General features: G+C 40.8%; 1 protein-coding gene across 1 annotated transcript in view; it reads left to right on the top strand.

Annotated features, from left to right (window-relative positions):
* Positions 1 to 27,693, top strand: part of KCNT2 (potassium sodium-activated channel subfamily T member 2) — a 286,825-nt gene that overhangs the window by 136,083 nt on the left and 123,049 nt on the right. The window contains exons 10-12 of the mRNA XM_073358218.2: positions 6,500 to 6,680; positions 8,337 to 8,501; positions 16,840 to 16,976. Coding sequence (XP_073214319.1) covers positions 6,500 to 6,680; positions 8,337 to 8,501; positions 16,840 to 16,976 — 483 coding nt within the window. The remainder of the gene's footprint in view (positions 1 to 6,499; positions 6,681 to 8,336; positions 8,502 to 16,839; positions 16,977 to 27,693) is intronic.

Here is a 27,693-nt window from a genome sequence, read left to right as displayed (position 1 = left end):
GTAGATAAAAGTTCCAGTACATGAGGACATTGAACTCTCCAAAGTTCAAATGGTGTCTAAACATGACTGATCTTTCCTAATCTTTAGAGATTCAGGTGTGATTTTTAACTTTTCCTATTTGGTTGAAATTATAGTAGATGTTTAAACTGTACTTTGTTCTGTTCTTTATATCTTTGCATTCTTTTCTCTTTGGTATACATCTCTTTTATTGAGACTTTTGTCTTTGTTTTCTAATTAAAAGCTTGAGTCTCCTCTGTGAAACTGGTTTCATGCTATTTATTTCAATAGAATTTAAACTGGTAACTCCATTGAAACAGTTTACAGAAACATAAAACTACTATACAAAAGTGGGGAAACAGGTCCGACATATTTAAGTTGGAAATTTTCTGTCTAATCAGCCACTACTATTGCTCATTTTCTCAACCAATGTAAGGTATTGTGAGTTTCAATAATCCTTTGCTTCATGATTGTTCTGTTAAGATCAGTAGACCTGGCTAAGGATTTATTCATTATTGTTTCTCTTGGACCAACAAAACTGAGTATTATGATGCTGCTGTTCATTTTAATTTTTTTCAGTGGTAAAAGTTAAAAACCGTTATGAAGATGTAGTTTGATGTATTATGTTTAAAGTATAAAAGGAAGCAGAACACAGATCTGATAATCAAGCTGAAAATTATCCCTTTTTATCTTAAACAATTCTTAATAACATCATATAGAAAAAGAAATGGGACACTTTTTGGAAATATTAGTTGCATAAAGCACTCAGGTAGCAGCAAGGTATATAAGTAAGTTTTTGGAAAGCTGAGTAATTAAGCCTCTTATAAATTTCGGTATCATAGTCAGCCACTAGCTCCCACTATGCCCTCCAAGAAGTGTAGCCAGCCACAATAACCTGACTAGATAAGGACATGGCACGAGATGTATTTATTCAGATGTATTAGATGAAAAACTAAAGGATAATATTCATGGTGGAGAAATATGTAAGGAAATAGATACATTGTGTTGGCAGTTATATACCCACAAAGTCATCTATTGAAAGTAAGCTGTACTACGCTGCGAGCAACCTTTCTGTTGTAGTATCAGAGGGGTAGTCATGTTAGTCTGTATCTACAAAAACAATGAGGACTCTTTAAGTACTAACAGATTTATTTGGGCATAAGCTTTCATGGGTGGTAAACCACTTTTTCAGCTGCAAGGAGTGAAAAGTACAGATACAGGCATAGTTATACTGGCAAATGAAGAAGAGGGAGTTACTTTACAAGTGCAGAACCAGTGATAAGGCCAATTCAGTCAAGGTGGATGTGATCCACTCCCAATAATTGATGAAGAGGTGTCAATACCAAGCGAGGGAAAATTGCTTTTGTAGTGAGCCAGCCACTCCCAGTCCCTATTGAAGCCCAAACTGATGATGTTAAGTTTGCAAATGCATTGTAGCTCTGCCGTTTCTCTTTGAAGTAGTTTTTTGAAGTTTTTTTTGTTGAAGGCTACTTTGAAGGCTTTTGCCTTTGGTTGTGTGTATTTGTGCTACGATGTGGACAATGGCAGAGAGCTTGCAGCTAAACAGGTCCAGTTTGACCCAGACAGTCCTGAAACAAGCAAGGAAGTGAGCGCTCTGGAGTGTGAGATCCAGCTGCTGAAGAATCTCCAGCATGACCGCATTGTTGAAGGCTACTTTTAAATCTGTTGAACGTCCAGGGAGATTGAAGTGTTCTCCTACTGGCTTTTGTTACCATTCCTGATGTCTGATTTGTGTCCATTTATTCTTTTACGTAGTGTCCCCGGTTTGGCCAATGTACATGGCAGAGGGGCATTGCTGGCACATGATGGAATATCACATTAGTAGATGTGCAGGTGAATGAGCCCCCTGATGTGGTTGGGTCCTCTGATGGTGTCACTAGAGTAGATATGGGGACAGAGAAGGCAATGGGGTTTGTTACAGGGATTGGTTCCTGGGTTAGTGTTTCTGTGGTGTGCTGTGCAGTTGCTGGTGAATATTTGCTTCAGGTTGGGTGGCTGTCTGTAAGCAAGGACTGGCCTGCCTCCCAAGATCTGAGAGTGAGGGATCATTTTTCAGGATAGGTTGTAGATCGTTGATGATGTGCTGGAGAGGTTTTAGCTGGGGGCTGTCCATGATGGCCAGTGGTGTTCTGTTATTTTCCTTGTTGGGCCTGTCTTGTAGTAGGTGATTTCTGGGTACCCATCTCGCTCTCTCAATCTATTTCCTCACTTCCCCAGGTGGGTATTGTAGTTTTAAAAATGCTTGATAAAGATCCTGTAGGTGTTTGTCTTTGTCTGAGGGATTGGAGCAAATGCGGTTGTATTTTAGGGCTTGGCTGTAGACAATGGATCGTGTGATGTTTCCTGAATGGAAGCTGGAGGCATGTAGGTAAGAATAGCGGTCAGTAGGTTTCCGGTATAGGGTGGTGTTTGTGACCATCACTTATTTGCACTGTAGGGTCCAGGAAGTGGATCTCTTGTGTGGACTGGTCCAGGCTGAGGTTGATGGTGGGGGGAAACTGTTGAAATCCAGGTGGAATTCTTCAAGGGCCTCCTTCCCGTTGGTCCATATGATGAATATGTCATCAATGTAGTGCAAGTAGAGGAGGGGCGCTAGGGGACGAGAGCTGAGGAAGCATTCCTCTAAGTCAACCATAAAAATGTTGGCATACTGTGGGGCCATGTGGATACCCATAGCAGTACCGCTGACTTGAAGGTATAGTTGTCCCCAAATCTGAAATGGTTGTGGATGAGGACAAAGTTATAAAGTTCAGCCACCAGTTGTGCCGTGGCCTCATCAGGGATACTGTCCTGACAGCTTGTAGTTCATCCTTGTGTGGAATATTGCTGTAAAGAGCTTCTACATCTATGGTGGCCAGGATGGTGTTTTCAGGAAGGTCACCAATGCATTGTAGTTTCCTCAGGAAGTCGGTGGTATCTCGAAGATAGCAAGGAGTGCTGGTAACTTTGTAGGAGCTGGTAGCTTTGTAGGAGTGCTGAGCTTTGTAACTTTGTACTCACCCACATCTTCATCATATGCACCCACAGGAAGGAGGCCCTTTCTGCTGCCACGCTGGATTTCTTCTTAATGTTGCCTGTCAGCAGAGCTCTCCCTTGAAATCCCCCAACAAAATCCTACACAAAAAGTACAAAGAAACCAGTTTCCACCCTCTTTAGGATTAACCTTTGATGCTTAAGTTCCCCTGCTTGCTCTCCACTGACACCTACCAGGGCTCTCTCCCTAGAAGTCCCAATCCTGCTCTTTTATCAGGGTTTATCATCAGAGTTTGTTCTACCCCACGAGCTTCTCCTTGTCTCTCCTGACAGACTTCCCTACTCAGAAGAGGATACAAGGGCCTACTTTCCCCTGGACTTCCTCCTTGATCCTCCAAGTCACTCCATTTGCTAGTGCCAACAGAGGGACAGGAGAGTTCTTTCCCTTTCTCCTTACAGTCTCCTTCTGCTCCCAGTTTCCTGGCTTTATCATCATCACCAGCCAGCTTCTCCTCAGCTAGGTGTCACCCTTAACTGACCCTGGCCCAGCCTCCGGGGTGACTAGGAGGGTTAATTTGCCCCTCCCATTAACTCTTTCAGAACCAGAATGGCATATATAGCTCACTACAGTGGAGCTGCAACACAGCCCATCAACAAACATTCATTCCAGCCTATGGGCTGGAGTAGAACTATAGCTCTAGTATACCTCTACATAGTAAGTTTTGGGCCACTAGGTCTGTATAAGTGCTAATCACACAGCCTTTCTGATGCTTCACTCTCTGAGGCCAAGGTCAAGCCCCACTATCAGGCTTAAAAAATGCACAAGCTGTTGTGTAGGATCTCAGCACCTGGTGAACTTCATTCAATGGCAGCAAAGCCTTGGAGTGGCCAATGCTAAAAGCAAAGAGCTTGAAATCATCACACTGCGGATGCCAAGGCATATGGAAAGTAAGGGAGCAATGATTTTAACATTATAATAGCCCATATTTCTGTGAATGGATCTCTCTGTGTATACTCCAGTATTTAAAAATAACACTAAAAACGGAGCCTGACCCAAATAGACTGAAAAACAGAGTCTAGGATTAAAACTTATAATTGATCTAAGGTAGGAATGTTAACTGTCCATCTTCACTGGAATGGCATTTCCACAGTCCCCTTTATTAAATTTTCAGAACCAATTACAAAGACAGAAAAGTACTTCTTCAAGAATTCTTTTCTATCGCTAAAACTTAAAAGGGACAAACTAATGAGAGTGTGGAGGAAAGATCTGAACTACCACCTCAGTGGAAAAAAAATGGAACAAAGTGTGTAGGAATACAAATTCAGCCAATGACTGAAGGTTGAAACTTATCCAACAAAAAATCATCTTCAGAACATTTTGGGATGTGTGAAAACTACAAATGCTAGAACAGTGAAGAGGAAACTGGGGATCTCATCCATATGTTATGGAAATGTGACTGCCCACTAGTAAATTATTTCTGGAGAAAAGAAGAACTGCTAACACTATTATAAACACAGGGCCTGCCTAATGATTAAAGGTTTGTTTTTTTTCATCTGGGAATTCTTAATGGTCAGTTGTGGCCAATTAGATACCCTATGTCAAGAAATCATCTTTGATATACAGTAGAATTATGACTGAGAAATATGGAATTATTTAGAAATTACCTTTAAAACAGAAAGACAGTCAACAGCCTCCTAGGAGGATGCGACCACTAATATGCAAGCTCAGAGATGCACTGTACAGCAGGTGCAGTTAAAGAGCTTCACTGGTTAAAGGATTCTGCTAAATTCACAGATAATCCCTATCCTTGAACTTGCAAAGCTCATCGTAATCGGTAGAAATCTTTCAGACATTTTAAAGGCACCCAAATCAATATGAAAGTAAACTGAGAAACAAACAAACCCTAAGGACCAGGTTCAGCCACTCTTACTTACAGTTAATAGAACCCTATTCCACATGTAGCCCTGTTGAGTTCAGTTGGACCACTCAGTCAGGTACTGTTCAGCATGAGTCAGGGAAGTAGAATCTGGCTTTAAATTTTGTATCTATAGATACATTTTATAAAGGTAAGATGTGCCCCCATTTATTTATTCTTATAATACAAGAGCAAGGGGATACTGAATTAAATTGAAAGGCAACAAATTTAAAACTGATATTTTTAAAAACACAATGCATAATTAACTTGCAGAACTCATTGCCCCAAGACATAATTGAAGCCCAAAGCTTAGTACTAGGATTCAAGATAGGTTTAGATGATGTACATGCCAAAACTCCAGCATTTTAACTCCATCCCTGAGGAGGGAGGGAGGATCCATGAGAGCAAGAACAAGTGAAATGGAATGGGGAAGAGGAGGGGTTTGGAAAACGGGGAAGGGACAGAATTAGTGGGAACATAAGGAAATGCAATCAGAGGGAAAGGGAAAAGAGGAGGAATGGAGAAAGAGGAAGAATCCAAGACAAGGAGATAAGTTTGAAACACTGTTTTAAGTATTGAACAGAAAGTTTAGGAGGAAACTATATTTCAACAGAATGATGACATTGTTGGGAGGCATTACAAATCTCAAGCCCCACCATGCAAGGGAGGGGAAGACAACACACATCTAAATGGAAGTGCTAGGGACGTCCTTAATGTCTGAAATACCATGTAATTGGGGAGAGCTGTATCTGTTTAACTGAGGGGTGAACTGAGCCTCTAGCACAGATTTGACAATTGCCATGTTGGCATTTAATTTGCGGGTGTAGTTAGCACTGAAAACTGAAGTATGCCAGTTGCTCACCAAGAAATCAGGGAACAGCCTTTAAGCTGTTAGAGCTGAGATCCCATGTTTTGGAGTCAATTTATACCAAAAACAGACCATGTTTTCTCCATGCAGCATCCAATTAGCATGAGATATTGTTAGGCTACAAAAGATAATGTCACAAGCTATCCTGATCTGTACCTATTAGCTAACTAACCCCACCCGCTCCCAAAAAAATGTAGTATTCAACATTTCCACTAGCTTATATTAGTAGCTCTTGCTACCCAAAGTGGTATAATCCAAGATAAAGAATGTCAAATGTAATAAAATTATATACAGGTTCTTGGTCACTAATTGTTTCTGCAAAAACAAAAAAGATAGTTTTAAAAAGCTCTGAAGATTGCAATGGTGCAGCTATATGCTATTTATTTTGGTCTGGTATGAGAAGGAAAAATTATCAGTACATCCTGTTATCTATAACACAACTATCTTTTTGCTGCCAACCACTAATCAAAACTTAACACCACTAGCACTATCATTTTATCCTTATTCCAAGATGACAGAACTTTATTATGAATAAATTACATTTAAATAACATTTTTAAAAAAAACTCACTTTTGCTTTGAACCTGAACATTTTCTCTTCTTTGCTCAGTAATATATGCATTTGCAGAAAATAATTCTCCATGCTAGTAAGATTCATAACACTTTGGATTTATTCTGGGTACTAGTTTTATTTTTCATTTCTTTATTCATTCTTTTTTATGTAGTATTTGCGGAATTCAGCATCTGGAGCGAGCAGGAAACAAGTTGACTCTCTTTGACTCCCTTTATTTCTGCATAGTGACATTTTCCACTGTGGGGTTTGGGGATGTTACACCCAAGATCTGGCCTTCAAAACTGCTGGTTGTCATTATGATCTGTGTTGCCCTTGTGGTGTTGCCCATACAGGTAAACTCTGATTGTTTTCCATTTGGAAGAGTTGGCAAAGTTTTGGGGGAAAGAGTATATTATCTTGAAATATATCTTGCAACTGTCTTTACTGTGTATATATAATATAAAAAAAAAGTACACCATCATGTATGCTTCTTCATTTTATGCACAGAGTTGGAGCTTTCTTATTTGTCTTCCTGTTTGTAAAATAAATGTGTATATAGTTTATATATGCTAAAATGATAGAGGCTAACAAGTTTTCAAATCCTTGTAGAAGCTGTTGGCTCCAATCATACACCAAAGAACATACAGACACCATGTGTTGTCCAAATTTATCATCATGCAGGGATTTACTTTATTGTGAACTTAAATAATAGCAGCAAAATCAATCAGCAGCCAAAGCTTTCTCCAGACACTTAGCTCTTCCTAGTATTTCTCCCTAGTTCTTTCTGCTTCAGAGTGACACCTCAACCCCTCTTGTACGACTAGGTCAGAACTAATTGGACACGACAGATTTGATTTGTGACTCAGGCAAAAAGTCGTCTTGTCCTTATATATCTATGCAAGGTTCAAGCACCTTACATCAGGCTGACTGAACAGAAGAGCTCTACGCTCTCATGCGGTAACTCAGAATCTTCCTTTTTTTTTTTTAACACCAAGTTAATATACTATCAGCTACATTTTAGTGGGCATGCAGTGAGAGAAGGGTTTTGTGTACTGGTCTGAGCACAGGACTGGGGGCAAGCTCTTATCATGGCTCCAACTGAAACACTTAACATCCCTGCCTCAGTAGAATGTGGATGAGAAAACACTCTGCCTCATTGGGTTGTTGTGAACATTAGCTAGCTTGTAAGGAGCTTAAAAGGTGAAATGGCATATGCAAGGTGTATTAGTGGTACTAATTGTATATAAAACATTTGGACATTAGTTCATTGAATTAATGCTTTTATGTATTTAATTATTCCAGATACATTGCATATCATATTGATCCCTAGATTTCCCTTTATTAGGATCACAAAGCAGAATTTATTGTGAACCAGGAGATGCTGATTAAGGTGTAGAGGGAAAAGTGCCACTTATTGAAGTCCACTTCAACATCTGTCGTAGTCAATACCAAAAAATACTCAGTAGTTCTCCAGGAGCAGCAGGGACAGAACATGATGTTTCTATTAGCCATATGTTTAAGTGATGCCAATATTTAAGGTGCAGATCAGACAGTAAGAGATAATATGCAGACATCATTGTATTAAGTGTTGCCATCTTTAGATTTTTTTAAATCTCTGGGGAGAAACCGAGGCATTGTTCCATCTACAGAAGTAATACGTTGGTGTTTTTCTTACACTCCCATTTCCTGGAGTCATGTAAATTACAGATGAACCCTAAAGGCTCAAATACCAGAAAAAAATACATTTAAAAATAATCTCATGAGTTAACTCAAGTTTATGATGTTTGAATGCTTGAGAGTGGCCATATTGATGCATTATTGTGCTATCCCATCTGCTTGGTTGTAAATTGCTGCTCTTGAAAAGAAAAGATAAAGGGTGGGGGTTCTAAGTGTGTCTTTAATTGAGTGGATGGACTAAAGCATAAAATATAATTAACTCATACTGATAAAGATGCTTATATTGCACAGCTGCTTATATGTATTTATTCACTCTTGACAATATATTGCAGTTTGAACAGCTGGCTTATTTGTGGATGGAGAGACAGAAGTCTGGGGGTAACTACAGTCGACACAGAGCTCAGACAGAGAAACATGTGGTACTGTGCGTCAGCTCCCTGAAGATTGACTTGCTTATGGATTTCTTAAATGAGTTCTATGCTCATCCCAGACTGCAGGTATATTTACAATACAAGAGTAAAATAAGAAGAAATTCAGTTAGACATTGTCTGCAAGCAGCCAATCTTCAGAAATGGTCTGTAATTTGTGTGTCTGAATTAAAGAATGACTGACTGACTGAAGGAAGTATAATTGCAAGAAGTAGCTTAGATCAAGTACTGGATGCATTCATTTTAAATGGATCTAAATTGGATCAAACAGATAGAAATATACTTGTCACACACAGAGTCTAATTACTTTGATTTATACCAGTTATCTTACAGCCAACTAATTTGGTGAAAATTCCCTTTGATTAACCCAATATGATGTATAAAAAGAAAAGAAAAATTGGTCATTTCATGTTTTTCTGCTGTTCTGGGGCCTCATCCACTGAACTCAAAGAGCATTTTTAAACTTAACAATTATGATTGCTGCAGTTAAGACAGAACTGGATACAGTGCAATGGACACAGCCTGAAAGTCAACATTGCTCACAAGTGAGGAGTTTCTCAACATAAGCATTAAGAGAATTAGGGAATACAGATAAATGTCTTTTTCATATGGCTGACTATATCCTAATCTGCTCTGTGAACGTTTATTACATCTGAAGGAGAGCCCTGTGTAAGCTCGAAAGCTTGTCTTTCTCACCAACAGAAGTTGGTCCAAAAAAAGATACTACCTCACCCACTTTATCTCTTTAAATCTTCACAATAATTTCTGGGTAAAATGTATTAGAATTTTGGTTCCCTTATGACAAATTGTTAAAAATATATTTTGTGAGTTTTAGTATGGACTACTTCTATTTACTAAAAATACATTGCTACCTTTTGCTAAAGCACATATGGCGCTCTACATCATTAATTAATGGGCAAAATAAAATGTAACCTTTTCAACTTAAAAGCCTGATAGCACCATTCAACAATAACAGAACAAGAAAAAAAATCCAAACTGTGATCTAAATTCACAGGCTAATTAAGAACAAAATGGCCATACTGGGTCAAACCAAAGGTCTGTCTAACCCAATATCCTGTCTTCTGACAGTTGTCCGTGCCAGATACTTCAGAAGAAGCAAAGAGAACAGCAATTTATCAAGTGATTCATCCCCAGTCGTTCAGTCTGAGCTTCCAGCAGTCAGAGGTTTGGGAAGACTCAGAGCATGGATTGTATACCTGACCATTTTGGCTAATAGCCACTGATGGACCTGTTCTTCCATGTTATACTTTTGGCCTTCACAACATCCCCTGGCAATGAGTTCCACAGTTGACTGTGCATTCTGTGAAGTACTTCCTTATGTTTGTTTTAGACCTGCTTGTAGCAAAGTGCAGCAGGGCCCCCCTTGGCTCCTTCCTGTGCTAGGTCCATAACGTCACACTGAGACCCTGGGGTTAATAATCACTGATGCCGTTTATTCACAGGCTTGTTCCCACCACCTTTTTTCACTATGTATTGTTGGTCCCTCACTATCGGAAGGAAGGAAGGAAGGAAGGAAGGAAGGAAGGAAGGACTACCTCCCTGCTTCCACTCCTGCCTTTTTCCTTTCTTTCTGTGCCCCCTTTGGCTTCCTTCCCCTGCAGCTTTTATACAGCCCCAGGCTAATTAGGTGATAGCTGTCTCTGCTTTCCCAATTAGGGCCAGGTTATTCCCCTAAATGGGAGCTGGTGTGAGAGGGCATAATAGGCAACCCTTTGCCCAGCACCCTGTCACACACCTCCCTCCCTTCTCCAACCACCAGATTTGCACCTATGTATCCTCTCCTTTCTCTACTGGGGCGGCGGGTGGGGGGGGGGGGACGACCCTACGGTGCAGTCTTTTCCCCCTCTTTTGAGTCAATCACAGGGTTTGCCGTGTGGAGTTCTTTCATCCCACAACCACAGAAACTACATTGTGTGTGGGGTGGATGGCCCCACAGCTCCACCAAAACCCACAGGTCCTCATATCATTCAGAGCCTCCTGGGTGTTCCCTTGTTCTCTCCCCCACTCCTTTCTGTCAGGGGTTCAGGGTTAGTCCCAACCCTCTCCCAGACACTCAGGGCTTCTGGTCCCCCAAGCTCGTCCAACGGGGCCTGGGTCTCTGGGAGGGGGGTCCGCTAATAAAGGCCTCCATTGGGCCCTGCTCTCCAGTCAAGGACCTGGGGGTGAATGTCTCACCCATAACTTCCTTCTCAGGCTCTGTTGGCTAGGGGTTTTCTGCCTGCATCCTCAGGGAACCTCCCTTTTTTTGTTTTTTCTTTTCTTGGGCTTTCTCCCTCTGCCCACATTCCCTCCTGGGAAGCGGTCTCAGTCCGTACCCGCTAGCGCCAGATAAGGCGGTCCCTTTACTACCCCGACCCATTGCCACTTAAACCTGCCCTGAACCTCAAGGGGCACCTGGGCCATAAGGTTTTGCCTCCTATCCCTGTGGATGCATTCTATGTCCATCTTCACATTTGAAATCCACCAGTGCGGCTGCACCAGCTTCCTTTGTACCAGAGAGCAGGCTGAGGCAAAGTCCACTAGGCCTCACTGGGGTTTCCTCCCCACCATTACTGGAATGGTGGACAGCTTCTGCCCCTGCCCAACCACAAAACTTTGCCCACCTACAATCCATGGGTCGGCAGTCCCCCTTCTTGTGTCCCAATCATCCGCACTGCCAGCAGACAACTGATCTGGACCCTGTGAGAGCCCCTAGTGTGTCCTCCCGTTTGTTCTCTGGGGCCTTCCTGGGCGGAGGTTCTCTGGGCCTTCTCCGAGTCTCCACTTCCTTGCTTGGCTGTCCGCCTCCGCATACTCCTCCGTAAGCTTTACAGCCGGCTCAACTATATTTGGTTGGTGTCTCCGCACCCACACCTTTATTTTGTCTGGAAGGCCCTATAAAAACTGCTCTAGGATGAGCACCTCCATAATATCCCTCACTGTCTGGGCGTCCAGCCTCAGCCAGCAGGTGGCCCAGTCCATTAACTTTTGCCCCATCCACCTCACCAACCGGAACTTCTGATGGTACTTCTCCAAGGACAGCCCTACCCAATCCAGGACGGCTGCCTTTACCGCTTCATAATTCCTGGCTTGCTCTTCACTTAGGGCTATGTAGGCTCTTGGGCTTTGCCGGCTAGGTAGGGAGCCAGTCGCAGGGCCCCAAGTTCCCCTGTCGTATCCAGCCCCCGCAGCTACCCACTCAAAGCTGCCTAGGAAAGCATCAGGGTCATCTGTCTGGTCCATTTTACATAGTCCTAAGCCCGGCACCTGAGTGCCATCCCCTCCTGTGGAACTCACCACTTTCTGCAGGAGCTACTGCTGGATGCCAGCCTGCTCCCAAATAAAGTCCTGCAGGCTCTTCTGCTGTTCTGCCTGCCAGGTGAGCAAGGCCTGTCTCTCCAGTGGTGGGCTTGCTGAAAACTCTGCATTGACTTTTGCACCTTCTCCTGCTGCTTGACCAGCCATTGCAGGGTCTCCTCCATCTCTGGGCTGCCAAACACTTGCTCTAGCACGGGATCTTGGACAAGCTCCCATGTGTAGCAGAGTCCCCCTTGGCTCCTGCCTCTGCTAGGTCCACAAAGTCACTCTGAGACCCTGGGGTTAGTAACCACTGGTGCACAGGCTTGTTCCCACCATTGTTTCACTGTGTACAGTTGCCCCTTCACCGTCTGCAGGAGGGAGGGAAGAGCTAATTCCCTGCTTCCACTCCCTATCTTTTCCCTTTCTTCCATCCCCTGAGGCTTTTATATAGCTCCAGACTAATTAGGCAAAAACTGTCTCTGTTCCCCCAGTTAGGACCAGGTTATCTCCAGCTAGCTCTAATTTATTCCCCTAAATGGGAGCTGGTGTTTACAGGGCTGAATCAGCAACCCTTTGCCCATCATCCTGCCACACTGCTGCCTATTAATTTCATTATGTGATGCCTATTTTGTGTGTTATGTGCAGGGGCAAACAACACATTCATTTTCTCCACACCATTCATGATTTTATAGACCTCTATCATATCTCCCCTCAGCCATCTCCTTTCCAAGCTTTTTAATCTCTCCTTCTATAGAAACTGTTGTATATCCCTAATCATTTTTGTTGCCATTTGCTACATTTTCAATTCTAATATATATTTTTAGATGGGACAACCAGAACTGCACACAGTATTCAAGGTGTGGGTGTACCAGATTTATTTAGTGGCATTATGATATTTATTGTCATTTTCTATACCTTTCTGAATGCTTCCTAACATTAGCTTTTTTGACTGCTGCTGCACATTGAGAAGATGTTTTCAGAGAACTATCCACAGTGATTCCAAAATCACTTTCTTGAGTGTTAACAGCTAACTAAGACCAAATCATTGTGATGTATAGTTGGCATTATGTTTTCCAATGTGCATTACTTTGCACTTATCAACACTGAAATTCATCTGCCAATTTCTTGCCCACACATCCAGTTTTGTGAAATCCCCTTGTCACTCTTCATTGTCAGGTTTGGGCTTAACTATTTTAAGTAATTTTGTATCATCTACCAACTTAGCCACCTCACTGCTTATCCCTTTTTCCAGATCATTTATGCATATGTTCAACAGCACAGATTCCCATACAGATCCTTGAGGGACCTTGTTATTTACTTCTCTCCATTATGAAAACTGATCATTATTTCTACCCTTTGTTTCCTATCTTTTAACCAGTTACTGATCCATGAGAGGACCTTCCCTCATCCCATGACTGCTTACTTTGCTTAAGAGCCTTTGGTGAGGGACCTTGTCAAAGGCTTTCTGAAATTTAAAGAGAACTATATCCACTACTAGATCACCCTGGACCACACGCTTGTTGACCCCCTCAAAGGATTCTAATAAATAGGTGAAACACAATTTCTCTTTAAAAAAGCCATGTTGACTCTTCTCCAACAAACTGTGTTCATCTAGGTGTCTGATAATTCTGTTCTTGACTATAGTTTCAATCTATTTGCCTGATACTATAATTTCCAGGATCGCCTCTGGAGCCTTTTTTTAAAAAAAATGGCTTCACATTAGTTGTCCACCAGTCATCTGAGGCTGATTTAAGCGATAGGTTACATATCACAGTCAAAAGTTCTACAAATTTCATATATGAGTTCTTTTAAAATTCTTGGATGTATACTATCTGGTCCTGGAGATTTATTACTGTTAAATTTATCAGTTTGTTCCAAATCTTCATATTGAGACCTCAGAGTGGGACAGTTCCTCAGATTTGTTACCAAAAAAGAATGGCTCAGGTGTGGAAATCTCCCTCACATCCTCTGCAGCGAAGACCAATGCAAATAATTCATTTAGCTTCTCTGCAATGGCTTGGCCTTCCTTAAGTGCTCCTTCCGCACCTGAATCATCCAGGGCCCCCCTGATTTTTTGGCAAACTTCGTGTTTTTGATGTACTACCAAAAATTATCGCTGTTCATTTCTGTCTTTTGCTAGTTGCTCTTCAAATTCTTTTTTGGGCCTGCCTAATTATACTTTTACACTTGGCTTGTCAGAGTGAATGCTCCTTTCTATTTTCCTTAGTAGGATTTGGCTTCCAATTTTTAAACGATTTATTTTTTGTCTCTAACCATCCCTTTTACTGTATTGTTTAGCCATGGCAGTATTTTTTGGTCTTTTTTTTTTTTTTTTGGTAAATTTGGTGTATACATATAGTTTTCTCTATTGTGGTGGTTTTAAAAAATTTTCCATGCAGCTTGCAGGCATTTCCCTTTTGTGACTGTTCCTTTTTTGTTTAATTAGCTTCCTCATATTTGTTTAGTTTCCCTTTTTGAAGTTAAATGCTACTGTGGTGGTTTCTTTGGTATATTCCCCCCACCCCCGCACCCCAGACGTTAACTTTAATTACATTATGGTTGCTGTTATTGAGAAGTTCAGCTAGATTCACCTCTTGAACCAGATCCTGTGCTACACTTAGGAGTAAATTAAGAATTGCCTCTCCTCTTGTGGGTTCTAGGACTAGCTACTCTAAGAAGCAGTCATTAACAGTGTCGAGAAATTTTATCTCTGCATCCCATCATGAAGTGACATGTTCCTATTTGATATGGGGATAGTTAAAATCCCCTATTATCATCATTTTTTCCGCCTTTGTTGGTTATCTAATCTCCCTAAGCATTTAACAGTCACCTCCCTGGTCCGGTGGTCAATAATATATTCCTAATGCTATACTATTATTCAAGCATAGAATTTCTATCCATAGAGATTCTATGGTACTGTTTGTTTTTTACCATATAGGACTATTATTTCTTTCAGTGTCACTTCTCCATGATTGTGACCTATTCAGTGTCTGATTATCATTGTTCCACCAAGTTTTTGTTATGTCTATTATATCTATATGCTCATTTAACACCAGCCACTCAAGTTTACTCATCTTAGTATTTAGACTTCTAGCATTTGTATACAAATACTTATAGAATTTGTCAATATTTAGTTGTCTGCCTTCATGTGTTGTAATTGAATGGGATTCTTTTTTGACTGTTTCTTCAGTTCCTACCCGTACTTTATCAACTTCTAGCCTCTCCTTTTTACTAGGATATAGAGTATCCCTGTTAAAAAAAATCCTCCCCTAAAGAATGTCTCTCCAAACCATGTGCTCCTCTGTACCTGTCAGCTTTCTCCCAGCCCTTAGTTTAAAAAGTCCTCTATGATATTTTTAATGTCACCCACAAGCAATCTGATTCTGTTTTGGTTTTGGTGGAGCCCATCCTTACTGTATAGGCTCCTCCTTTCCCAAAAGGTTCCCCAGTTCCTAATAAACCTAACTCCCTCCTCCACTCACCATCATGTATCCATATATTGAGACCTTGCAGTTTTGCCTGTTTAACTGGCCCTGGGCATAGAACTGGAGGCCTTTTAGAGAATGCCACCATGAAGGTCCTGGACTTGAACCTCAGACCTAGCAGGCTAAATTGGCCTACAGGACCTCTCTCCTACCTTTCCCTATATTATTGGTACCTACATGGACCATGACCACCCCAGCACCACACATTAGTCTGTGTACCTGTCTGCAGAGATCTTCAACCTTCGTATCCAGCAGGCAATGTACCGTGTGGTTCTCCCAGTCATCACAAACACAACTATCTATACTTCTAATAATCAATTAATTAATATTAATATTACTTGTCTCTTCCTAACAGGGGTCCCCTCGCCTGGAAATGTATTCTCTGAACAAGAGGATAGCATGAAGTCATCTGGAAAGAGGGTCCCAACTATAGGTTCATTTCCCTTTGCTTTAGGTTGATCTTCTCTGAGACTTTTATCCTCCTCAGCAACACAGAGGATGATAACCAAACATGTATTTCACATGTAGGCCCAGATCCACAAATGTTCTTAGGAACATTTGCTCCAGACATAGTCACTGAAGATCCAGATTTAGGCACTTAAGACCCAGTTTTGGCTCCACTGAGATTCACAATACTTTCTAAACTCACTCGACACCTAAGGGTAAATGTTGCTTCTTCACCTAAGTTTCTGCTTCTGGGCACGTACATTTCTGCCTCAGTTTACGTGCCTATCTCCCACTTAAGCTCCAGAGCCATCCATGACCTCAGGGAAGATAAGCATTCAGCTGCCTAAGTCATATGAAGAGGCAAGACTGTGATATGCACACTCAGAGGCTGCCTAAAAGATCAGGTCCCATTCGAAATCTGGTGGCAGCAGAAGAAGGTTGTGGTGCCCCCCTTATAACTTTTAGCCCAGTGATTAGAGCAATCACCTGGGATATGGGAGACCCACATTCAATTCATAATTGTGTGTACAGTGTATATTTAATACACATAGCCACACATTTTAGCACGTAACTAGAGTAACAGGCCAGGTGCTGAGATGATACCCTGGGGAGAAGGGGAGCAAAATCCTCCTACCACAGGTCCCAGAGGTTCCGTCATCTCAGTGGTGGAAGTATCCTACAAAGGACACTTATGCAATAAGTGATCTCTTATGAAAGCAGCAGAGGATCTGTACTATGCTGGATCCAATTCACTACTCTTCCTGCACAGTTTCATTGGAGGAAGGAAAGACATCCTGAATTCCTCCTCTTCATTCCACCACCTGCTCACAGCAGAACCACATCGGAAACGGAGACTGAATTTGACCCTTAATCTGGGGAAAACATCCATAATATTTGCTTGTTTCCATCAAGGCCAACCTAATAAATTTACCAGCTATAAACTGGATGGGGATCTGAATTGTTTATGAAAAATGTTGTAACAATTTTTAAAGCTCCAGTTTTATTATAGAATCTGAAATGTGCAATGTTGAAATAGTTTATCCAAGAAACCATTTTAAAAGTTATTAGATACTTTTTCACCTCCAGATTCTCTATTAACCTATACTCCAGTGACAACAGAAGGTAACAGTAAATAATCTATGTGCCTTTTCTATTCTCCTTTATATTTTTGACAGGACTATTATGTGGTTATTTTGTGTCCTACTGAGATGGATGCTCAAGTGAGAAGGGTGTTGCAAATTCCAATGTGGTCTCAAAGAGTTATCTATCTGCAAGGCTCAGCACTGAAAGATCAGGACCTGTTGAGAGCTAAGTAGGCAAAAACTAATATATTTTTCATTTATTTGTTTCAACCCATACTTTGAAATAAGGTTTACAAACAACATGAGACAGACTAGAAAAGAAGTTTGAGCATTTTAGAAGGGTAACATGAGTAAATCTTTGGCATAATTCAGCTTTGTTCCTAACTTTTTTTTTAAGCCATTTCTTAATCTAACTCTACTTTACTGGACCAAGCTTTTCGTCACTTGTCTCTTCTGTCTCAATTTTAAAAGCAGCATTAAAACAATTCAGAAATAAATCAAATAATTGCTTTTCATGACAAAATGGCTTACCAGTTGATGCACTGACTTGTGGCTGGGTGTGCTCTCTCCATAGTCTTGCCAACCAGCTGTCCAGGTCCACTGGCTGTCCTCTTCATCTTGGGCTTGACCTTCTAGCCAGGACACATTTAGTCTCACTCCTTTGGGGAAAAAACAGAGTTTAACTCAGTAGTTCCTTGCCCTTGCATCAGTGGCCCAGGTCCAGGCCCAATAATGCTTCTAGCCCCTGGTGTCTGGTATCTGTGAGGCTTTAGGAGAATTCAGTCCCTCTCCCTACTTAGAGTTTCAGCCTAGGGACACTGAAGCATGTAGTTAAGTTTTATATCATCAGAACTCTTGCTTCTTCCCTGGACTACTTCCTCAGTCAGCCCACCATCTCCTCAAGGGACTTACATTCTTAGCAGAGATCTACTGTGGGATCAAGCCCCTGATCCCAGTTCCTAACATGACAAAGGAAATAAAGCTAAACTAATAGAAATAAAGAGCAGCACAATACCTCAAGAGTCCTTTAACCACCTGTACTACTGCTCCATCTTGACAGGAAACCTAAAGCAGCTTGGCCCTTGACTGGGCTCCTGTTTGGGAGCTGAAAATGAAAAGTCTGTCCATCTTCTTGGGATGGAGCCCTCTGGTCTGGGCTTCTCCCTTTAAGCCTCCTCCTCGAGCCTGACATAGTTTACAGTTGTGGCAAGGCAGGGCTGCCTGAGCCTATATCTGCTTTTTAACCACTTTTTGTCTTGTGGTGTTTGTATACCCTATCATACTTTAAGATACAACACTGGATACTGGAAAGCTGATAAGTGGTTTTAGAATTCGCGTGGTATCTGGACCAACTGAAGTAAAAAGAAAGAAAACAAAAGCAAATATTCCCCTTCACATCTTGCACCCATTCTCATTTTAACCTCATTCAACGCAATCCCCACACTGTAAGAAACTTGCTTTACCTGGTTGTGACAGAGTGCTGGGCAACAGCAGCTGAACCAGCATTCTGATCACTTTATCACCAGTTAGTTGCAGAGGAGTAAACCTGACTATGATGATTGATCCTAACTGATAGATTGAGGATGATCTGGAGAGAGCTACAAGGCTAATAAATCCATTAGCCTGGAAAGTAGAAAAGTCATAGGAAAGAAGTGACACAGGGGAGAGATGGCAAGAGAAGTCCCAAGAGCAACTTTTGAGGGAGAGATCTCTTTCCTCTCCTGTCCTTGGTGTAAGAAGCTGCTATTATACGTAAGTTGCTGCACAATGATGTCAAGGTGCCAGGGGAACATTTTAAATAAACCACATGTGGTATTTACAAGCAGAGAGTCTCCAAGTAGTCTGTATGTTCAGAGGAAGATAGAAGTGGAAGGTGTGCCCTTTTACATGAATCTGCTATGCCTCCATGCCCTCCTCCTTCAACACCTTCATTACAACAAGCTTCTATAGCAAGATCTGTACACCTATTTTTCCCATCCAGGAAATCCGAGAGTGAGAAAGGAGTTGGCAGATGTGATTGCAGAGCCATTGGCAATCGTGGGAAGTCCCCGACGACTGGAAAAAGGCTAATGTAGTGCCCATCTTTAAGAAAGGGAAGAAGGAGGATCCTGGGAACTACAGGCCAGTCAGCCTCACCTCAGTCCCCAGAAAAATCATGGAGTAGGTCCTCAAGGAATCAATTCTTAAGCACTTAGACGAGAGGAAAGTGATCAGGAACAGTCAGCATGGATTCACCAAGGGCAAGTCATGCCTGACTAATCTAATTGCTTTCTATGACAAGATAACTGGCTCTGTGGATGAGAGGAAAGCAGTGGGCATGTTGTTCCTTGACTTTAGCAAAGCTTTTGACATGGTCTCCCACAGTATTCTTGCCAGCAAGTTAAAGAAGTATGGGCTGGATGAATGGACTATAAGGTGGATAGAAAGTTGGCTAGATTGTTGCGCTCAATGGGTCATGATTAATGGCTCCATGTCTAGTTGGCAGCCGGTATCAAGTGGAGTGCCCCAAGGGTCAGTCCTGGGGCTGGTTTTGTTCAATATCTTCATTAATGATCTGGAGGATGGTGTGGATTGCACCCTCAGCAAGTTTGCAGATGACACTAAACTGGGAGGAGAAGTAGATACGCTGGAGGGTAGGGATAGGATACAGAGGGCCCTAGACAAATTGGAGGATTGGGCCAAAAGAAATCTGATGAGGTTCAACAAGGACAAGTGCAGAGTCCTGCACTTAGGACGGACGAATCCCATGCACCGCTACAGACTAGGGACCGAATGGCTCGGCAGCAGTTCTGCAGAAAAGGACCTAGGGGTTACAGTGGATGAGAAGCTGGATATGAGTCAACAGTGTGCCCTTGTTGCCAAGAAGGCCAATGGCATTTTGGGATGTATATATAGGGGCATTGCTAGCAGACCAAGAGATGTGATCGTTCCCCTCTATTTGACATTGATGAGGCCTCATCTGGAGTACTGTGTCCAGTTTTGGGCCCCACACTACAAGAAGGATGTGGAAAAATTGGAAAGAGTCCAGCGAAGGGCAACAAAAATGATTAGGGGACTGGAATACATGACTTATGAGGAGAGGCTGAGGGAACTGGGATTGTTTAGTCTGCGGAAGAGAAGAATGAGGGGGGATTTGATAGCTGTTTTCAACTACCTGAAAGGGGGTTCCAAAGAGGATAGATCTTGACTGTTCTCAGTGATAGCTGATGACAGAACGAGGAGTAATGGTCTCAAGTTGCAGTGGGGGAGGTTTAGGTTGGATATTAGGAAAAACTTTTTGACTAGGAGGGTGGTGAAACACTGGAATGCGTTACCTAGGGAGGTGGTGGAATCTCCTTCCTTAGAAGTTTTTAAGGTCAGGCTTGACAAAGCCCTGGCTGGGATGATTTAGTTGGGGATTGGTCCTGCTTTGAGCAGGGGGTTGGACTAGATGACCTCCTGAGGTCCCTTCCAACCCTGATATTCTATGATTCTATGATTCTTTAGTGGGATTTAGTTAGCATTTGTTCTACATCTTAGGAGGTGAAAAAGAATCAAAATGCTGTTCTCTGAGCATAATCATATGCATTTAGCCTATAATAACCTGAAGTTAGTCAACTGGAGACTTGTACTTTTTTCTGCAGAACATGTAATTGAATGTGCCCAAAGATTTTTTTTTAACATGTCCTAAGGGAAGCAGCATGGTGGGAACTTAATAGAACATTTAGTATGAAATATAACCCAATAACTAAGAGGTTGCTATATTTCAGTGGTTTTTATGAAAAACAACATACTGAAAAATAACAGATGCTTGGTAAATTTCTGTAGTAAATAAAATATTAGGCAGTTTGGTTACTATTAATAAAAATAAAATCTGGTTGTCTCATCAAAATTTATATACATATTACAGAAAAAACTGTTAAAAGAAATTAAGGTTACAAAGTCAAGAACTCAAATGTTAGGGTAATTCTAAAATTAAGGTTGCCTTTTCAACCATAATCCAGTCTCCTCCTGCATATTCAAGATGATACAGTCTTTAATTACATGATTACATAGCATTATTTCCACAGGACACCTGTTTCATTCAGTGCACAGAATGGACAGTGGTCAATTATGAGCAATTATTCCATATTTTGTTGTATGTGTGCCCCCATGTCTTATCTATTGAAAATTCAAACCCTGTCCTTAAAACCAAATTATTTATTTCCTCATGAGCTTTTCTATGGTGTTCATCACTATATTATGTGAGTGCTTCACAAACATTAATCTATCTTCACAAAATGCATGTCATGTGAGGGGCTGGTAGTATCTTAATTGTACAAGTGGGGAGCTGAGGAAGAAAGAGATTAAGGTCAAAAGTAGTCACTAATTGTGGGTGCCCAATTTGAATTGCCTAGAATCTGATTTTTCAGAGTTCTTAGAATTATATAGCATTTTAAATATTCAAGCATGGCACCGTTACAGTTTTGAGTGCTCAGAACTTCTGCAAATCCAGACCCAGGATCTCAAATTAGGCACCCAGAAAATCAAGAACACAGTGTGACCACCTTCCAAAATTTTGGTTAAAATGACTTGCGCAGAATCATATGGGAACTCTGTGCCACAGGCAGGTATCAAATCCAATTCTACAGGGCAGCATTTAACTGTCTTAACCATGAGACATTCCTTTTTTATTTTTTTGCAATTCCTTCTTTCATTCAGTACACAACTTCCAACTTCAGCAATGAAGCAGGAATCCTATAGACAGCCTCCTTCACTGCACAACCCTGATTCATCCCCAGAGCAAGTCGATCCTGTGCACTGAGGAAGGCAGGAGTCCTCTGGAAAAATAGCATATGATTATGTACTTTTACTGTACCATAATGCATAGGCACAGGAGGATGAACTAAGGTTCATTAAGGAATTAAGTTTGCATATTCGAAAATGGCATTGCATGTTCTGCCACCATGTTACTCGCATGGACAAAAATACCAAAGCACACCATGCTCTTAGACTGTCTATCAATGCACAAAGGGGTACACAACCTAACCTTACCTGGGGTGCCCATGAAGCTGCCCCATAAATTCATGTATTCAAAGAAGTAAGCCAGATGTGGAAACTTCACTACATGATGCCTCATGCGACACCATCACCCATGGTAATTCTGGTTGGCACAACAGCCCTCAATAGACTATGTTTGAAGCCATTTTAATTCTGTCCTCTCCTAACTTTTGAGTGCTTGACTTTGCAACTTTAATAAAATGTTTTATTAACATTGGTGTGTGCGTGTGTGTAATTTCCTAGGTTTTTTAAAAAAGGCCACCTGAGGATTCAGAAATGTCATCATGTGCCATCATATTAACACACACACAGTTCATCAATGGGGTTGGCACCTTTAGATCCTCCCCACAGTCCTCTGCTGTTTGAGCTAATGGAGTAATTGATAGCAATAGTAAGTTGTCATCCTCTATATAGAGCAGCACTAGAGAGGGAAAGATACACACTTTGCCAGTGGGTTTCATAGATATTTGCTGACAGCAGAGAACTGGTGAGATTTAGTAATCTTGGATTCTATTACAGGCTCTGGAAGGGAATGCACTGGAAGTGGGCACCCAGCATGGAAAATTTCAGCCCAATGGCTAATGTTTTACAAAGTTGTAAGCAACTGAAAATGAGGTCTTGTAATGGAAAGTATGAGACAAAAATAATAATACACAATGCCACCAGTCCTGCCTGCAATTCTAAAAAACTCTGTATTCAACATGGAAATTCAACGTGTGACTGGCCTATGAAATCTAATACTTAGGTACCTTAGAAGTGAAACATCTTGAATACTATAGAAACCCTGCTCACAAACCACTCAATAGTTTTCACTGCTGTTCAGTTTCACAGCTGCCTTTTTTAAAATTCAAAAACATTCACTGAAATGTGATTTTACTCACCACAATGTTTGAGGAATTGCTGCATTAATGAGGTGCAAATACTTTGATTTATGCAACCTTTGCTATTCATAATTATCCTGTCTGCAAACTTTTATTGACCCCTGTATGGAGCAGAAACAATAACGTGACTTAAGTGACCAATCACATGCCAGGAATAGCCAAACTCAATTGTTTGCAAACAGTCAATAGGCTGAAAATTGTTAATTCAAATAATGCAGTCAGATATTAGATTATTTTCATACATTTGTCAGATTATTTGTTAATAACAAATAATTCAATTAGTTCTACACAGGACGTGATGAATATATGCACCTTGTCAGACAGTCCTTTACTACAATGTGTCCAGGTTTCAATTAAAAAAAAATATATAAATGACATTTGTAGATGTCCTCTATCACATTTGGTGAAATTAGCTAATTTGCAAGGGGTCAGCACAAGGCCAACATTTAAATCTCCTGGCACTCCTATTTTGAGTAGGTAAATAGGATTTGAAGTGGGGCATAGGTTTTGTGCTAGCTCTAGGTTCGAGGCTGAATTTTGCCCATTGAGCAGCAGTCTTTAATGGACAGTAATCTTGTGTTAATCTAATTGTATATCTAATTGTGTTAATCTAATTGTATATCTAATTGTATTTCCTATTTAACATTTCATCATCAATAATGAGATATAAAATGTGATTATATTTTAAGATGCCCTAGAAAAAAAAATACCGTTATGTAACTGCATTGCAATGAGAAACAGAAAGATTCTAATACAATGCACTTCATTTGATATATTCTCACCCACATCATTATTCTTCTGAGGAATCACTATTTACCATCCCCAGAAATGTAACAAGTTTATCCAACTTGTACAGATATGTAAACGGACAATGTTTAGGAATGTTCCAAGATTTTAAATTCTGACTTTTGGGACCAGACCAACAAACACTTATGCATATATTTAACTTTGTGTATTTGAGTAATGCTATTGAAAGCATCCTATAATATCATATAATAAAATCCAGAAAAATGACAAGACTACTTGTGTTAATAAAATTGAAACACATGAATAAGTGCTTCTGGAACTGGGACCTTGCTTTGCATTGATATAATTAACATCAGCAAGGTTTGACTGGGTAAGATTTTTAAAATGGAACACATGCCAAATTCTTCTCTATTTCACTTGGTCAAGCCCATGGATATTAATGGGGATACACATGATATGAAGCAAAATTTGCCCTATAATTTAGTGTTTGAATCTGTATCAGTCATATACTCTACAATGGATTTTTTCATTAAATTTAAACAGTGATATATGATGTTTTAGCTTTGGTTTTAAAATAGATGTGTCTATGTACATTTAAGGGGAGTCTGATTTCAAATTGTACACTAAAAATACATTTTTGTTTTAATATGAGTCATATTGATCTCAAAATCAGAAATTTCTTCAAAAAGCAGTCAGGTGGAACATTTTTCCAAATTTCTAACCTCTCAATACCATATAGAGGATCAAGTCATGAGACTTGCGTTCAATTGGCCATCTTTGAAATTGATTCAGTGTGTGACCATATGCAAATCACTTAATCTCTCTCAGATTTCCCATCTTTAAAATGGAGATATTATTTCACCCCTCTTTAAAGTGCTATGAGATAAGTGGAGGAAATGCACTATAGAAGGACTAAGTATCAGTACAACATGAACTTTTCATACATTTTCTGGCAGTGCATATTATTATACCTAAGATAGGAAATTGAGTTATGTACAGAAAAGTACCCTGATGTATCTGAAGGTGTTTAGATTCATAGATATAGATATTAAGGTCAGAAGGGACGATTATGATCATCTAGTCTGACCTCCTGGACAACACAGGCCACAGAATCTCACCCACCCACCCACTCCTGCGAAAAACCTCTCACCTATGTCTGAGCTATTCAAGTCCTCAAATCCTGGTTTAAAGACTTCAAGGAGCAGAGAATCCTCCAGCAAGTGACCCGTGCCCCATGCTACAGAGGAAGGTGAAAAACCTCCAGGGCCTCTTCCAATCTGCCCTGGAGGAAAATTCCTTCCCGACCCCAAATATGGTGATAAGCTAAACCCTGAGCATGTGGGCAAGATTCAATAGCCAGATACCCAGGAAAGAATTTTCTGTAGTAACTCAGATCCCACCCCATCTAGCATCCCATCACAGGCCACTGGGCCTATTTACCATGAATAGTTAAAGGTCAATTAATTGCCAAAATCATGTTATCCTATCATACCATCTCCTCCATAAACTTATAGTCTAATCTTGAAGCCAGATATGTCTTTTGCCCCTACTGCTTCCCTTGGAAGGCTATTCCAAAACTTCACTCCTCTGATGGTTAGAAACCTTCGTCTAATTTCAAGTCTAAACTTCCCAATGACCAGTTTATATCCAATTGTTCTTGTGTCCACACTGGTACTGAGCTTAAATAATTCCTCTCCCACCCTAGTATTTATCCCTCTGATATATTTATAGAGAGCAATCATATCTTCCCTCAACCTTCTTTTGGTTAGGCTAAACAAGCCAAGCTCCTTGAGTCTCCTTTCATAAGACAGGTTTTCCATTCCTCGGATCATCCTAGTAGCCCTTCTCTGTACCTGTTTCATTTTGAATTCCTCCTTCTTAAACATGGGAGACCAGAACTGCACACAGCATTCCAGGTGAGGTCTCACCAGTGCCTTGTATAACGGTACTGAAACCTCCTTATCTCTTCTGGAAATACCTCCCCTGATGCATCCCAAGACCGCATTAGCTTTTTTCACAGCCATATCACATTGGCGGCTCTGTGATCTACCAATACTCCAAGGTCCTTCTCCTCCTCCGTTACTTCTAATTGATGTGTCCCCAGCTTATAACTAAAATTATTGTTATTAATCCCTAAATGCATAACCTTACACTTCTCACTATTAAATTTCATCCTATTACTATTACTCCAGTTTACAAAGTCATCCAAATCTTCCTGTATGATATCCCAGTCTCTCTAAATTGGCAATACGTCCCACCTTTGTATCAAAGCACACACCCACTTTTGGTGCCTAAGTCAGTAATAAAAAGATTAAATAAGACTGGTCCCAAAACTGATCCCTGGGGAACTCCACTGGTAACCTCCCTCCAGCCTGACAGTTCACCTTTCACTATGACATGCTGTAGTCTCCCTGTTAACCAATTCCTTATCCACCTTTCAATTTTCATATTGATCCCCATTTTTTCCAATTTAACTAATAATTCCCCATGTGGCACGGTATCAAACGCCTTACTGAAATCTAGGTAAATTAGATCCACTGCATTTCCTTTGTCTAAAAAATCTGTTACTTTCTCAAGGAAGGAGATCAGGTTGGTTTGGCAGATCTACCTTTTGTAAAACCATGTTGTATTTTGTCCCATTTACCATTGACCTCAATGTCCTTAACTACTTTCTCCTCCAAATTTTTTTCTAAGACCTTGCATACTACAGATGTCAAACTAACAGGCTTGTAGTTACCCGGATCACTTTTTTTTTCCTTTCTTAAAAATAGGAACTATGTTAGCAATTCTCCAGTCATACAGTACAACCCCTGAGTTTACAGATTCATTAAAAATTCTTGCTAATGGGCTTGCAATTTCATGTGCCAATTCCTTTAATATTCTTGGATGAAGATTATCTGGGCCACCCGATTTAGTCCCATTAAGCTGTTCGAGTTTCGCCTCTACCTGAGACATGGTAATATCTACCTCCATATCCTCATTTCCATTTGTCATGCTACCATTATCCCTAAGATCCTCATTAGCCTTATTAAAGACTGAGGCAAAGTATTTGTTTAGATACTGGGCTATGCCTAGATTATCCTTGACTTCTTTCTTTGTTTTCTTCTTATTTATATGGCTATAGAACCTTTCACTATTGGTTTTAATTCCCTTTGCAAGGTCCAACTCTACTTGGCTTTTAGCCTCTCTCACTTTATCCCTACATGTTCTGACCTTAATAAGGTAGCTTTCCTCGCTGATCCCTCCCATCTTCCACTCCCTGTATGCTTTCTGATTTTTCTTAATCACCTCTCTGAGATGCTTGCTCATCCAGCTTGGTCTACAACTCCTGCCTATGAGTTTTTTCCCCTTTCTTGGGATGCAGGCTTCCAATAGCTTCTGCAGCTTTGACTTAAAGTAATCCCAGGCCTCCTCTGCCTTTAGATCCATAACTTCTTCAGTCCAATTCACTTCCCTAACTAATTTCCTTAATTTTTGAAAGTCAGCCCTTTTGAAATCAAAAACCCTAGTTGCAGATTTATTTTTGTTAATCCTTCCGTTCAGTTTGAACTGAATTAGCTCATGATCACTTGAGCCAAGATTGTCCCCTACAACCATTTCTTCTATGAGGTCCTCACTACTCACCAAAACCAAATCTAAAATGGCATCCCCTCTAGTCGGTTCAGCAACTACTTGATGAAGGAATCCATCAGCTGTCACATCTAGGAAAATCTGAGCCCTATTATTATTACTAGCACTAGTCCTCCAGTCTATATCTGGGAAGTTAAAGTCTCCCATGATTACGCAGGTTTCCAAGTAGTAGCCATGTTAGTCTGTATCCGCAAAAAGAAAAGGAGGACTTGTGGCACCTTAGAGACTAACAAATCATGCAGTTTCCATTAGTATTTACTTCATTAAAAACATTAGAGGGCTCTATCCATATCCAAATTAGATCCCAGCGGTCTATAGCACACCCCAAGCACTATCCCAGGGGAGGCTCTAGTAGTTTTCTTCCCTAGTGTAATTTTGCCCAGACGGACTCTGTCTTATCCATTTCATCGCTTCTCATTTCTTTACATTCTACCTCATCATTGATATACAATGCTACTCCGCCACCTTTACCTTTATTTCTGTCTCTCCTAAACAGCACATACCCTTCAATACCCATAGTCCTGTCATGACGACTATTCCGCCATCTTTCTGTTATCCCTATAATATCTGGTTTCACTTCCTGCACCACTAGCTCTAGTTCCTCCATTTTGTTACCCAGGCTCCTCGCATTGGTGTACAAACATCTTAAGTTTTGCTGTTTGGCCTCGCT

Source organism: Lepidochelys kempii, chromosome 8 (assembly GCF_965140285.1).
Source record: "Lepidochelys kempii isolate rLepKem1 chromosome 8, rLepKem1.hap1, whole genome shotgun sequence".
In the NCBI taxonomy this organism is placed as follows: Eukaryota; Metazoa; Chordata; order Testudines; family Cheloniidae; genus Lepidochelys; species Lepidochelys kempii.
This window is presented reverse-complemented; position numbering and strand designations above follow the sequence as displayed.